The sequence below is a fragment of the Megalobrama amblycephala genome, linkage group LG3 (genome assembly GCF_018812025.1).
Source record: "Megalobrama amblycephala isolate DHTTF-2021 linkage group LG3, ASM1881202v1, whole genome shotgun sequence".
In the NCBI taxonomy this organism is placed as follows: Eukaryota; Metazoa; Chordata; class Actinopteri; order Cypriniformes; family Xenocyprididae; genus Megalobrama; species Megalobrama amblycephala.
The window spans coordinates 12,468,393-12,480,319 of record NC_063046.1 but is presented as its reverse complement, the minus strand read 5'-3'; the positions used below and the strand labels follow the sequence as shown (position 1 = coordinate 12,480,319).

General features: G+C 35.5%; 1 protein-coding gene across 1 annotated transcript; it reads right to left on the bottom strand.

The window, feature by feature from the left end:
• Nucleotides 1-48: 48 nt before the first annotated feature.
• si:dkeyp-75h12.7 lies at nt 49-11,776 on the bottom strand. The gene is made up of 8 exons (XM_048183924.1): nt 11,685-11,776; nt 11,468-11,540; nt 11,225-11,345; nt 10,632-10,792; nt 7,611-7,804; nt 7,361-7,523; nt 5,469-5,578; nt 49-2,457 (listed from the first exon to the last, which is right to left on the bottom strand). The coding sequence occupies exons 2-8, from the start codon at nt 11,523-11,525 to the stop codon at nt 1,945-1,947; spliced, it is 1,320 nt and encodes a 439-aa protein (XP_048039881.1). The 5' UTR covers nt 11,526-11,540; nt 11,685-11,776; the 3' UTR covers nt 49-1,944.
• Nucleotides 11,777-11,927: the final 151 nt, after the last annotated feature.

Below are 11,927 nucleotides of genomic sequence, written 5' to 3'. Positions count from 1 at the left end.
GTCTGTATTAGTAGCAGGTGTTTTTTTTTTTTTTTTTTTTTTTAAACAATAGAACGGTAAAAAAAAAGTCCATTCAGTATGTATATGAAACCCTTGGTTTGGGTTAGGTATTTTTTTTAGGCATCCTTCTATGACAATGAATGGTTCTGATGCATATGGTGTTTCAAAGGTTTCTATGGATGGAGATGTGTGTGTGAGTCAGCTAGTGAGTCACATTTCCTATGAGTTTTCTCATACAACTTTATTGCACAGCCTATGTATAATAATTTGCCAATGCCTTAGAAAGAGATTGTGCTTATACAAACTTCAAACATCAATATACAATTTTTGTACTACATTGGTTCTATTGATTAAACCTAGCACAGCATTAGTCTACTGAGCAACTTTAATGCAAGTCCCCAGTCTTTTTGTTTCTGCATTTAAAAGACTGAACCTTATAGTCATAAAATTCATTTAATTAATGAACAATACCACTGTTGAAGAAAGATACTACATGCAAACAAACAAAACTACTGCAAAATTATATTAGGTAAGAAAGGCAGTACAGGTTTATTGTGCATTTCTTCATATTTTTGTTAGGCTACGATGGATACTGTATGCATGTTTTTCAGGCTTGTGGGCTGTGGTTTATTAAAGCTGAACTTTTTTCCACTCTGCTACATTTGGTCAACAAGAAACTTGACATTTAAAACGAGTCATCTGTTGAGTGAAATGGCAGCAAATATCTGTGCTTTTAGAAATCAGTTTGGAGGCGGTTTATTAGCCACACATTATTATGGCTTTAAGAAAAGACCAGTTAAACAACAAATTTCCCTCTTTCTAACTTACAGTATTTATTAACTAATTTCTCTTCACTGTTAACGGTTCCAAAATTAATCTGAACTGATAAGACCTCACAGAATTCTACATGACAACTCCACAGACCTGTACACTTTCCCAAAAAGGAAAAAATAAAAAACATGCATAATTCTATACATTGCAACATACAAGCTACATTTTCCAGCACCAGAAGTCACACTCGGTTTCTGGGAGCGTTTCCATAAATGTTCCAGAGAACCAGCAACATCAGCAGAAATTGTGCACCTTAGCGTGGTTAGCTGTGAGACATGGTCCACAGAAAATGAGAGTCAAAATGGGGCAACTCTGAGTCAGAAGTGAAAACTATGGAGCAAAAAAACAATGAATCGAGCCATACAGAAATCATACCTTACTCACAGTTACCCGAAAATAACTGCTGCTTATAGGGACAGAATAAGGATTTATAGCGCTCTGCTGATTTGAGTGAGTCACTGGATTGTGTGTTGGCAATAATAATGACTGCTAGATTCAGGTCAACGATGTTTGACCATGAAAAACGTGCAAGAAGTGACACATTTCACCCTACAGTAAAGGGAGTACGTGCTTAACTCCATTTGAACTTTAGAAGCCATCTAGACTAAAATGGAGGATATGATACTATTAAAGTCGACATGAAATTACAATTCAAACTATATAAATGCATGTTATAGATCTTATTGTGAATGATTCATCCATGTATGTTTACTGTATTCATTTAAAATCTAGTCAAACATTTTTAAACGGCACCCTTCTCTGGTGACGTATGGCAGACTTCTCCAATCATTTAGTCTGTTTAAACCTTTCCCCGCAAGCTCACGTTCATCTGCCTCCATTTTGAGTGCAATGTCCACATCCACATCCCAGAATCCAAGTCCCTGCCCTACACTTTTTCTTTTCAACAATCCGTTGCAGTCAAATGTACATCACAATACAGAAGAAAAGATCTGTTCCTACTTCTGTTTCATCGCAACTATGACAATAATGGCAATAGCGGGCGAAGGGGCTGAAGCTCAAGATGACACTTCTCTAGACTAATAGCTCTAAAAGAGCAGGTATTAAAAATCAGACTCAAAGCAAATCCATAGCTCAGAGTCTGACTAAAAAAAACTAAATGTATTCAGCCTTTTGGGAAGAAACATCAGTAGCTTGAATTTGCTCGGGCCCGTTTTCATTGGTCTCATATTCAGTTTTAAACATTTCAACATCTCCATACCACTCTGAGTCTTCAGTTGACATCTCGTCCTGTTGAGTGCATTTCACTTGCACCGAGCTCAGAGGAATGTTGGGATTCTCCTCACACTGATTCTGATAGCATCCCAGCTTTGCTTCTAGAGCCGGATGTGATGGAAACAGATGGAACTCGTCGTTTTGGACTTCTATGCCGAACTCTAAAGACTCCACAGATTCCTCAATGCAGTCTGGATCATGCAGGATGGGGCTTGTGTAATACCCATTGCCCATGATTTGGGAGTTGTAGTAAGAATGCTGGTTGTCCGTGAGTGTGATGTCACAGATGGATACAACAGAAATGTGGTCACCCTCAGAGCTCTCGTTGTGTGGTGCAGCCTCACAGGAGTCAATGAATGTGTCTTTCTGAAGTTCCAGATCTTGAAGTAAAGCCTAGAAAAACACAATAATGGTTTGTACTTTAATTGTAAAAACACCTGTGATGACCATTAAAAATATTACACTTAGTTCATAAATGCACTGAATGCTGGATTGTGACAGATTAAACAAACAGTTAATACAATGCAATGATTCTGCATTAGAAGGTATGGTAACATTTTATTTTACAGTGTCATTGTTACGCATGTTACATGTAGTTACTATAGTAATAACTATAAATTATGCATAATTACATGCAACTAACCCTAATCCAAACCAAACCCTAATCCTAACCCTATAGTAAGTACATGAAGTTACTTAATATTACTCAGTACTTAAATGTATAATTACAGTGTAACAAAGACACCTTAAAATAAAGTGTAACCGAAGGTATTGGAGAGCTCCTTTGATTAACTGGTTTTATTGGTATCTGGAATGATTTAAAGGTGCCCTACAACATTTTTTCACAAGATGTAATATAAGTCTAAGGTGTCCCCTGAATGTGTCTGTGAAGTTTCAGCTCAAAATACCCCATAGATTTTAATTAATTTTTTTAACTGCCTATTTTGGGGCATCATTAACTATGCACCGATTCAGGCTGCTGCCCCTTTAAATCCTTGCGCTCCCTGCCCCCCGACCTTGCGACTATAAAACAGTGCATAAATAAAGTTCACACAGCTAATATAACCCTCAAATGGATCTTTACAAAATGTTCGTCATGCATGCTGCATGCATGCTTCGGATCATGTGAGTATTGTATTTATTTGGATGTTTACATTTGATTCTGAATGAGTTTGAGGCTGTGCTCCATGGCTAACGGCTAATGCTACACTGTTGGAGAGATTTATAAAGAATGAAGTTGTGTTTATGAATTATACAGACTGCAAGTGTTTAAAAATGAAAAATAGCGACGGCGCTCTTGTCTCCGTAAATACAGTAAGAAACGATGGTAACTTTAACCACATTTAACAGTACATTTGCAACATGCTAACGAAACATTTAGAAAGACAACTTACAAATATCACTAAAAATATCATGTTATCATGGATCATGTCAGTTATTATTGCTCCATCTGCCATTTTTCGCTATTGTTCTTGCTTGCTTACCTAGTCTGATGATTCAGCTGTGCACATCCAGACATTAATACTGGCTGCCCTTGTTTAATGCCTTGAACATGGGCTGGTATATGCAAAAATTGGGGGCGTGCATATTAATGATCCAAACTGTTACGTAACAGTCGGTGTTATGTTGAGATTCACCTGTTCTTCGGAGGTCTTTTAAACAAATGAGATTTACGTAAGAAGGAGGAAACAACGGTGTTTGAGACTCACTGTATGTCATTTCCATGTACTGAACTCTTGTTATTCAACTATGCCAAGATAAATTCAATTTTCAATTCTATGGCACCTTTAAATGCTTTGGAACAAACAGCTAGTGAAGTATTCTTTTACTGTATATCATACAAAAGTATATCAAATGAACTGTAAACATGACATTTTCATCTTCTATGTTATTTCCGGTATTTTAGCTGTAATTATAACAAACAAAGCTTGTTTTCAAAAAAAACAAAAACCTATTTAAATCAGTTCATGTGAGTTCAGTAGTTGTACCTTAATATTATAAAGCGACGAGAATACTTTTTGTGTGCCAAAAAAATAACGACTTTTCAACAATATCTAGTGATGGCCGATTTCAAAACACTGCTTCTGAGCTTTACAAATCTTTTGTGTTGAATCAGTGGTTCAGATCGCCTATCAAACTGCTGAAATCATGTGACTTTGGCCCTCTGAACCACTGATTCGAAGCAAAAGATTAAAATAAAAAGTACAAAAAGTATTCTCGTCGCTTTATAATATTAAGGTAGAACCACTGTACTCACATGAACTGATTTAAATATGTTTTTAGTACCTTTATGGATCTTGAGAGGTGGCAATAGAGGCCTCACTGAGCCATCGGATTTCATCAAAAAGATCTTAATTGTGTTCCAAAGATGAACGAAAGTCTTAGGGATGTAGAACGACATGATAGTGAGTAAAAAATTACATTATTTTCATTTTTGGGTGAACTAAGGTACACTATGTAACTTATTTTTTGTTCAAAAGCAACAAAATTTAAATAATGAGTCAATACATCATCAATCCTTCTTCCAAAACATGTTTTTGTCTTACCCTGATTCACTATGCTAAGCCTTTTCTCAATGTTTTTCTATTTTAGACTTGTCGGGATGTTTTTCACTAGTAATTGCGTAGATACGTCACTCGCCCGTGTGTGACTCGTCATATCCGTAAATTGAGAAAAGATTCTCCGGCTACTTTGATGAGTGTGTGGTGTTGCGGAGGTTGCTAGTATCATATACAGAATGCCTCTTCTGATCCTAGTTAAGATGTATTTTGATTGTCTCTTTAAGGTTTCTTTTTATATTACTTATATAATTATACGGATGTGGTCCTTTTTTAAAAGTTGTCTTCTGTCCATTGTGTTATTGTTTGGACAGCACTATGGTCAACGTTGTTGTTTTATTCAGTGCTTTATAAATAAATGTGAATGTGAATTTGAATTTGGTGTGGGAGTGGGATAGGTTCGCTGTCACAATGAGCAAGAAAGGTTGACATGGAGCACTCTAAATCTTGAACCTCCAGGGAATAACCCGTTTTAAAATGGAGAGTCTGCTGGCAAAAAAGAAAGCGACGGAGCTCGTAATGAAATGAGAATCAACACTGGCTTGGCTTTTCGGAGATGGCGAAAACTGATTTGAAAAGTTGTAAAATCGATGTGGAGATGCCATTTTTCTTACTCAACATGTGAGTAATTAGGTATTTCATTGAACGGTTAAATTACCACATGTAGTTCACTAACAGAGCATTATCTATTGTAAAGGGTCATATTCATCCACACAGTCACGCAGAGCCAAAGCACGACCAAAACAATGTTCTTCTGCAAAATTTACATAGTGTGCCTTTCACTTAAAGCATTAACACACTTGCAATCATGCTCATGTAATATTGATCAAATATAAAATACAGTACCAAAGATCTGGGCAAGGGGCGTTCAGAAGTTGCACAGTTTCTCCAGAGCAGAAATATCACTAGGCCAAGAGTAATGGTAACAGCACACATAATCACGATGATGGGGATTTCTGAAGAACACACACACACACACACACACACACATTAGTGCCGACAAACATTGAACAAACATATGCAGATAAATCTGGATTATGTAATCAGATTCCAAAAATTAAGTACATACTTTTTTAAATACTCGTAATCAGATTAGCTACTTTTTTTATTGATTATAGGACTACATGTTATTCTTACAATGGCAATAAATTGTTTATAATTCATTGATTCTCCCTACTACTACTGTCTTTTAAATGTTCCTGTCTAAAAAAAGTCTACTGCAGAAGGTCAGGTTTGTGGAAGTGCACACACAGACCAGCCACTAGTGCCTATTACTGAAAACTGAGACCCACACAGCATATAACCACTGGATTTACAGAAATCATTTCACTTTTAAGAAGAGTTTTATCAACATTGCAACACTGCATATTTAATGAGTTCCTGACAAACACATTAATTATATGAATTATCACATTTAACCATATGTATTACTGTCTTTGGAAGCCTTTTGTCTTTCAAACACATTAAACTACAAATTCATGTCATTTCATATTTCCATGCAATGCAGGGATTCCCCAACTTTTTTGGCAGCTGAACCTCTTTGATCTAATATACAGTCAAACCAAAATCTATTCAGACACCTTGAACATTTCATTCATTAATACAGTTTATTCACTACAGTTAAAGGTGCCCTAGACCTTTTTTACAAGATGTAATATAAGTCTAAGGTGTCTGTAAAGTTTCAGCTCAAAATACCCCATAGATTTTTTTTTAATTAATTTTTTTAACTGCCTATTTTGGGGCATCATTAACTATGCACCGATTCAGGCTGCGGCCCCTTTAAATCGCGCGCTCCCTGCCCCCCGAGCTCTCGACTATAATACAGTGCATTTACAAAGTTCACACAGCTAATATAACCCTCAAATGGATCTTTACAAGATGTTCATCATGCATATTGTTTGTCATGCAAAATAATCTTAATTATGTCAGATAACACTTAAACAAAACATGGTCAAGTCAAAGTGTCTGAATCATTTTTGGCTCCAAATTTTTTATCAATTTTACTGGTAGTCCACTGTATGAAGAAGTAGGTATAATATGTCACAGTTTACTTTATTTTGCTATCCTCACTTACATAAATGAACTATAGTGTCCTGCACCCACTAGTAAAACCAAAAATATAAAAAATGTCTGAATAATTTTTGGTTTGACTGTATTCACTTGAAGCACTCACTGAGATTTTAAGTTAATAAGTTAGGTCAATAATAAAATGAAGGCAATAATAATAATAATAATAATAAATAAAATTAAGTTCACAGTTCTCTGATGTTGGTTAATGGTCACATGACAAGCAGGTAAAAAAATGTTTAATCTTTTTTTAGTAAGTATTTTATTATGATTGTTTTTATTTTTAAATTATTTATACATTTTTATGATTTAATTATTTGCTTTTCATTAAACAATGGCGTAATGTAATATTTAATGTACTTCATGTTGATAAAGAATGGAATATATTTTCTTCCTCTTTGTATTTTATATCAATATGGTACAAGATTATCCTATTCAAATTAATGTGATAAACAAGTCAGGTCAAAAGTAATCTAAAAGTAGTCAGATTACATTACCTTAAATGTGTAATGAAATGGATTATGTTACTAACTACATTTTTGTCATGTAATTTTCAATCAGTATCTGATTACTATTTGTAAGTAATCTACCCAGCACTGACTGCATCGTTACACCACATAGTAATATATATTTTATAGACATATAAATACTTTGTGTATAATGATGCACACCAATCTTCGCTGGTATGTGTACACACTGCGGGAGGCTCATGGGAGAAGAGTCCAGTACACCTTCAGCTGTGAAGTTGGCCACAGCACAGTACACTTGCCCTGGTATAAGAAAACCAAATTCCACCTTGAGTGTGGTTTCCTCCATCACTGTAGCATTGCGTGTCTGAAAGAAAAATAAATCAATTGAACACTCCATTTAAACAAAATAATAAAATGGGGTTAAAGCGATGTAAAGATGAGAGTTGTGCACCTGTCTTTCTGCGAGGTTCTGTTTGTTGTATAGAGTGACTGTGGCCGAGAGGCTTATAAAGCCATTTATGGTGCAGTTGCAAGTCACATCATAATCGCAGTAAACTGATGGAGCACAAGGAAAATTTACCGTCACCCAGAGACTTTCATTGTCCATGGAGATGATTATGTTGGGGGGGCTGAATGTGGCAGCCGCTGGCAAAAAAGAAAAAAAAAAAGAAAAGAGAAAGTATTAAAGGTACAATCTTACACTTTTAGAGGAATTGCAACATAATGTGATGAATAATAATCATAATCATAATAAATAAAGTTATTATTATTATTCATATTTTAACTAATTATGTGAATTAATTATGGACAAATAGACATCAAATAGATGTTTCAACTAGTGCTGTCAAAATCTACAAAATTAGCGTCTTGCGATTAATGCATGCGATTAATTTTTTCAGTTTAATCGCGTTAAAAATGTTAAATGCAATTAACGCATCTTCCTTTTTTTTCTTGCATAATTTGGCTGGCGTTCTTATTCACGCAAATGCTTTTAAAGGTGCTTTATGTAAGAATAACAGCTAGTGGTTGAAATGGGTACTGCAGTCTAAATTCAAAATATTGTTCGCCCCGCCCCCTCCTCCTCCTCCTCAGACTCGATGCTCTCGCGGGTTGCCAGTTTGAAGACACGCAACAGGAGCGAGCTCACAGGTGAACAGGAGACACACTGTAAGATAATTAGTTGGTTTATTAATATCGCGTTGCTCTCGTTCATAGAGATTTTTAGATGGATGTTGAGGCTTTTTAGGTCAGGTAGAATCTGCGATCTCTGACCCAGTTTGTTCGCTGGCTTCCATGTTTTCCGCCGACTGGCAACCCGGGGTGGCGAGATACTATTGGGTAAATTGGCAATGTGTGATCTAGCACAGACCTAAACAAAAACAGAAATTCCGACACGGAACTCAAATTTCAAAGTAAAATAACTTTTTTTTTGAAATTTTCAGTGAAACGAATATGTGAACTCAGCATGTTTAATAAATATCTGCAAACATATTATGGTATTTTTATGCTTTAGAACAGTCAAAAACTTACATAGAGCACCTTTAAATCATCCAAGTAATATGTTAGCCTTAATGTTATGAATAAGCTGGTGTGTTCCAAAACAATTTGCATTTAGGAGATCTTAGTCTCTCACTTCCGCTAAAACGGATCACGGATTTTCATGACATCACATCGCACTTCAGTTTCTCATCAAATCTTCGGTCCAATCAAACGCTCCCTAGAATCTGAAGTCCCGCCTCCTCCTACACTATCAACAGACGCTGAAGCCTCGGCTGAAATCGGTCATTTGCTCACACATGTACCAGTTTATACATGATAAATGGCACAAAGTGCACTATATAGAGAATAGGGAACGATTCAAACAGTGTAAATATGCTTTCCTTTGACGCAAATGATGTCCGTTCGCGTGAGTGTCACATGAACCGCCGCAACGCGAGCAGCACGGTCTGCTCCGGCCCAGAGACACGAGAGCAGAGCGGATCATATGTGCGAGTCGGCAAAAAACAGAGGGTTTACTGAGTCTAACGGCTCTGGCCGAGCTGTAACACAAACAAAACGCTACTGGCTATTTAAAAAAAGGGGCGGGGCTGTTCAATATATCGCCCTGTCTTCCGGTTTCAGTTTAAGTCAACACATTTTAAGTCAACACATTGAATAATGCTGCGCATTCCAAGACACTTGAGTGGGCCTTTAAGTAAGTTCAGTATTGCTTCATTCCGCTGTAAAAATCATTAGTTTAGTTCATTTATCTATACTAAAACTCGTGTACGATCATTTTCTTCCAAATACGATAATTTTGAGCTTCTGGTACGATACTTGGACATTTCCAATCTGGCAACACTGACTCGTGTGCACAGAAAGGCGCCAGAATTGAGTTCTCTTTCACGCTTGAACAAACAATAACACACAGAATTATGCAAAAATGCCCGTTTTGTCGAGTATCCTAGTTACATACCATCTTAAATGAATTTTAATGCATGTCAGATCCGTGTCATGTTCGGCTAAAACAAAATTGCTTAAACATCCCTAATATTTAAGGTATTTTTAGTGGAATTTGATTGTTTTATGTCTTCTCTGAAATTGTAAAAAAAAAAAAAGAAAAAAAAAAAAAAAAAAGTAATTAACAACAAAATATTATGATATTATTTTTGGGTTCCATTACCAATTTTATGCTATGCTGTACCTAGGCTATTTTGATATATGTTCTATTTTCAATAAAAAAGTCACAGCAGCCTAATAAACCAGTTGCTGTGATGTCTGTCATTAATGTTAATTAAAGAACAAAGGTAACAAAGAAAATTTTAGCTTTAATAAGGATTAATTAATATTATTTTTTTTTTAATTTATGCAGTGAAGACTGTAAAGTGTTTGAAAACTTTAATTAATTTCTGTATATTTCCTACCTATTAGACATGTAGGACAGTGAAAGGTAAAAATGACATTTATTATAATGGGTTTAACCTATGTGAAGAATGTTTAAAGTTTAAAAGTTTTAAAGTTACATTTTTTTTTTTTTTTAAAGACTGATAAATGTTGAAATTGACAGCTTTTAGTTATACTGTAATGTTGAATGTCTTTAATTAGTTTTAGTTAAAAATTTTTTTAATTTCATAGAGACATCAATACAAGTCATACTGGCCTTCATTCATAAAAAGATCCCATTAAACAAATATTTAAAATATACTGCCTTTAAATTGTTTCTACATTAATTTGTAGTAACTGTGAAATTATTACAATATAAAAATATTTAAAACTCCAATGTTTTGAATCACGATTAATAACTTTTTTTTAAAAATTATTATTATCGATTGACAGCACTAGTTTCAACACATTGTTATCTATTATCAGTGAATGCATTCCCGAAACTCTTTTTTGTAAACAATGCTTGTTATATGCACATTTTCAAGCTATTCCTCATTTTTGGCCTTTATTTAGCAAGCATCTAGAACATGGTTTGAGGTTTAATACTGACAGTCATTCAGAGGATCACAGATCTGAGTTTCACTCAGCCCTGGAAGCTCCTCCGATCCCAGTCTGATAAAGTTGTACGCATATATGTTTGAAAAGACACGTGTCAGATCGCAGCTTTGCCGTGAAGTCTCGACGCAGTCTGAAACATTTTCCCATGATTTACTGCAACACAAACACACAGTATCAAGAACACTTGATGAAAAAAAATCTTTATGGTGATTATCTGGCCATTCATCTCCTGCAAAACTGTGAAACTGATATTTCTGACTTTCATTTTCTTAAAAACGTGACTTACACTGGGCATGATTTAAATAAGAAGAAAAAAAGAGGTAAGAGGTAGAGGTAAAGAGCAAATTGAGCTTGAACGCTTGTGAGTCATTTTCTTTCTCAATTCTGATTCAGAGGAAACCAACAGCGTGCCTGAGGCGATAACAATAGCCTGTCTGCTTTGGGGCAATAAGCCTGGATTGTGTTTGACTGTGGTTTTCTGCTAAACCACACACAGTTTCACCTCTCAGCCCAGCGCTCCACTGCTCTCTGCTTCTCACTCTCATTTCTCCTATAAACAACATCTTCCACGTCATTCATAGTTACTTGTGTGTCTTGGTCTGGACAGTGTAAGTGGTCTTAGGGTTGGCATCAGAGCAGTTCCACTCGAGATGGCATCCCAGATCGATTGTATGGACTCTGACATCACAGACAGAGAGCACGGTCTCTGAAAGAAACATAAAAAAACAAGAAAATGTTGCACCTGCGTGTATCAGAGACATGGCCTGGAAACATACAGTACACAGAATACAAGAGAGATAAAAATATAAAATAAAAATATACACTCACCTACATTAAATATCAAAAGAAAGAAATATTCCAACAAGTTTGGGGCAGTGACAGGCATCCCCACAACTTCACGCTATTTTAAGAAAAAAAAAGAGCTGTATTTATCAAATGCGATATCTGTACAAAGCTGACTGACAACATATTTATATTATGATATAAAAAAAAATTACATATTTATACTGTTATAAAAAAAAAACACTCGCATAAAAAGCTTTACCTTAAACAAAAGAATGGAGAGATTTCATTAGCTCTTGCTTTCATAGGGTGAGCAGAAACAGTGAGAAGAGGACAGATGTCACAGCTTCACTGATGCCACAAAACCACACAGGGACTAAACCCGCTCGTAGAGAGGAAACAAGAGGAAGAGAACAAAAGCACTCTCTGGTGGAAATGCTAGCACAAACGACATTTTCTGTTAATATATATATATATATATTAATAATAATGAATTATAACAATT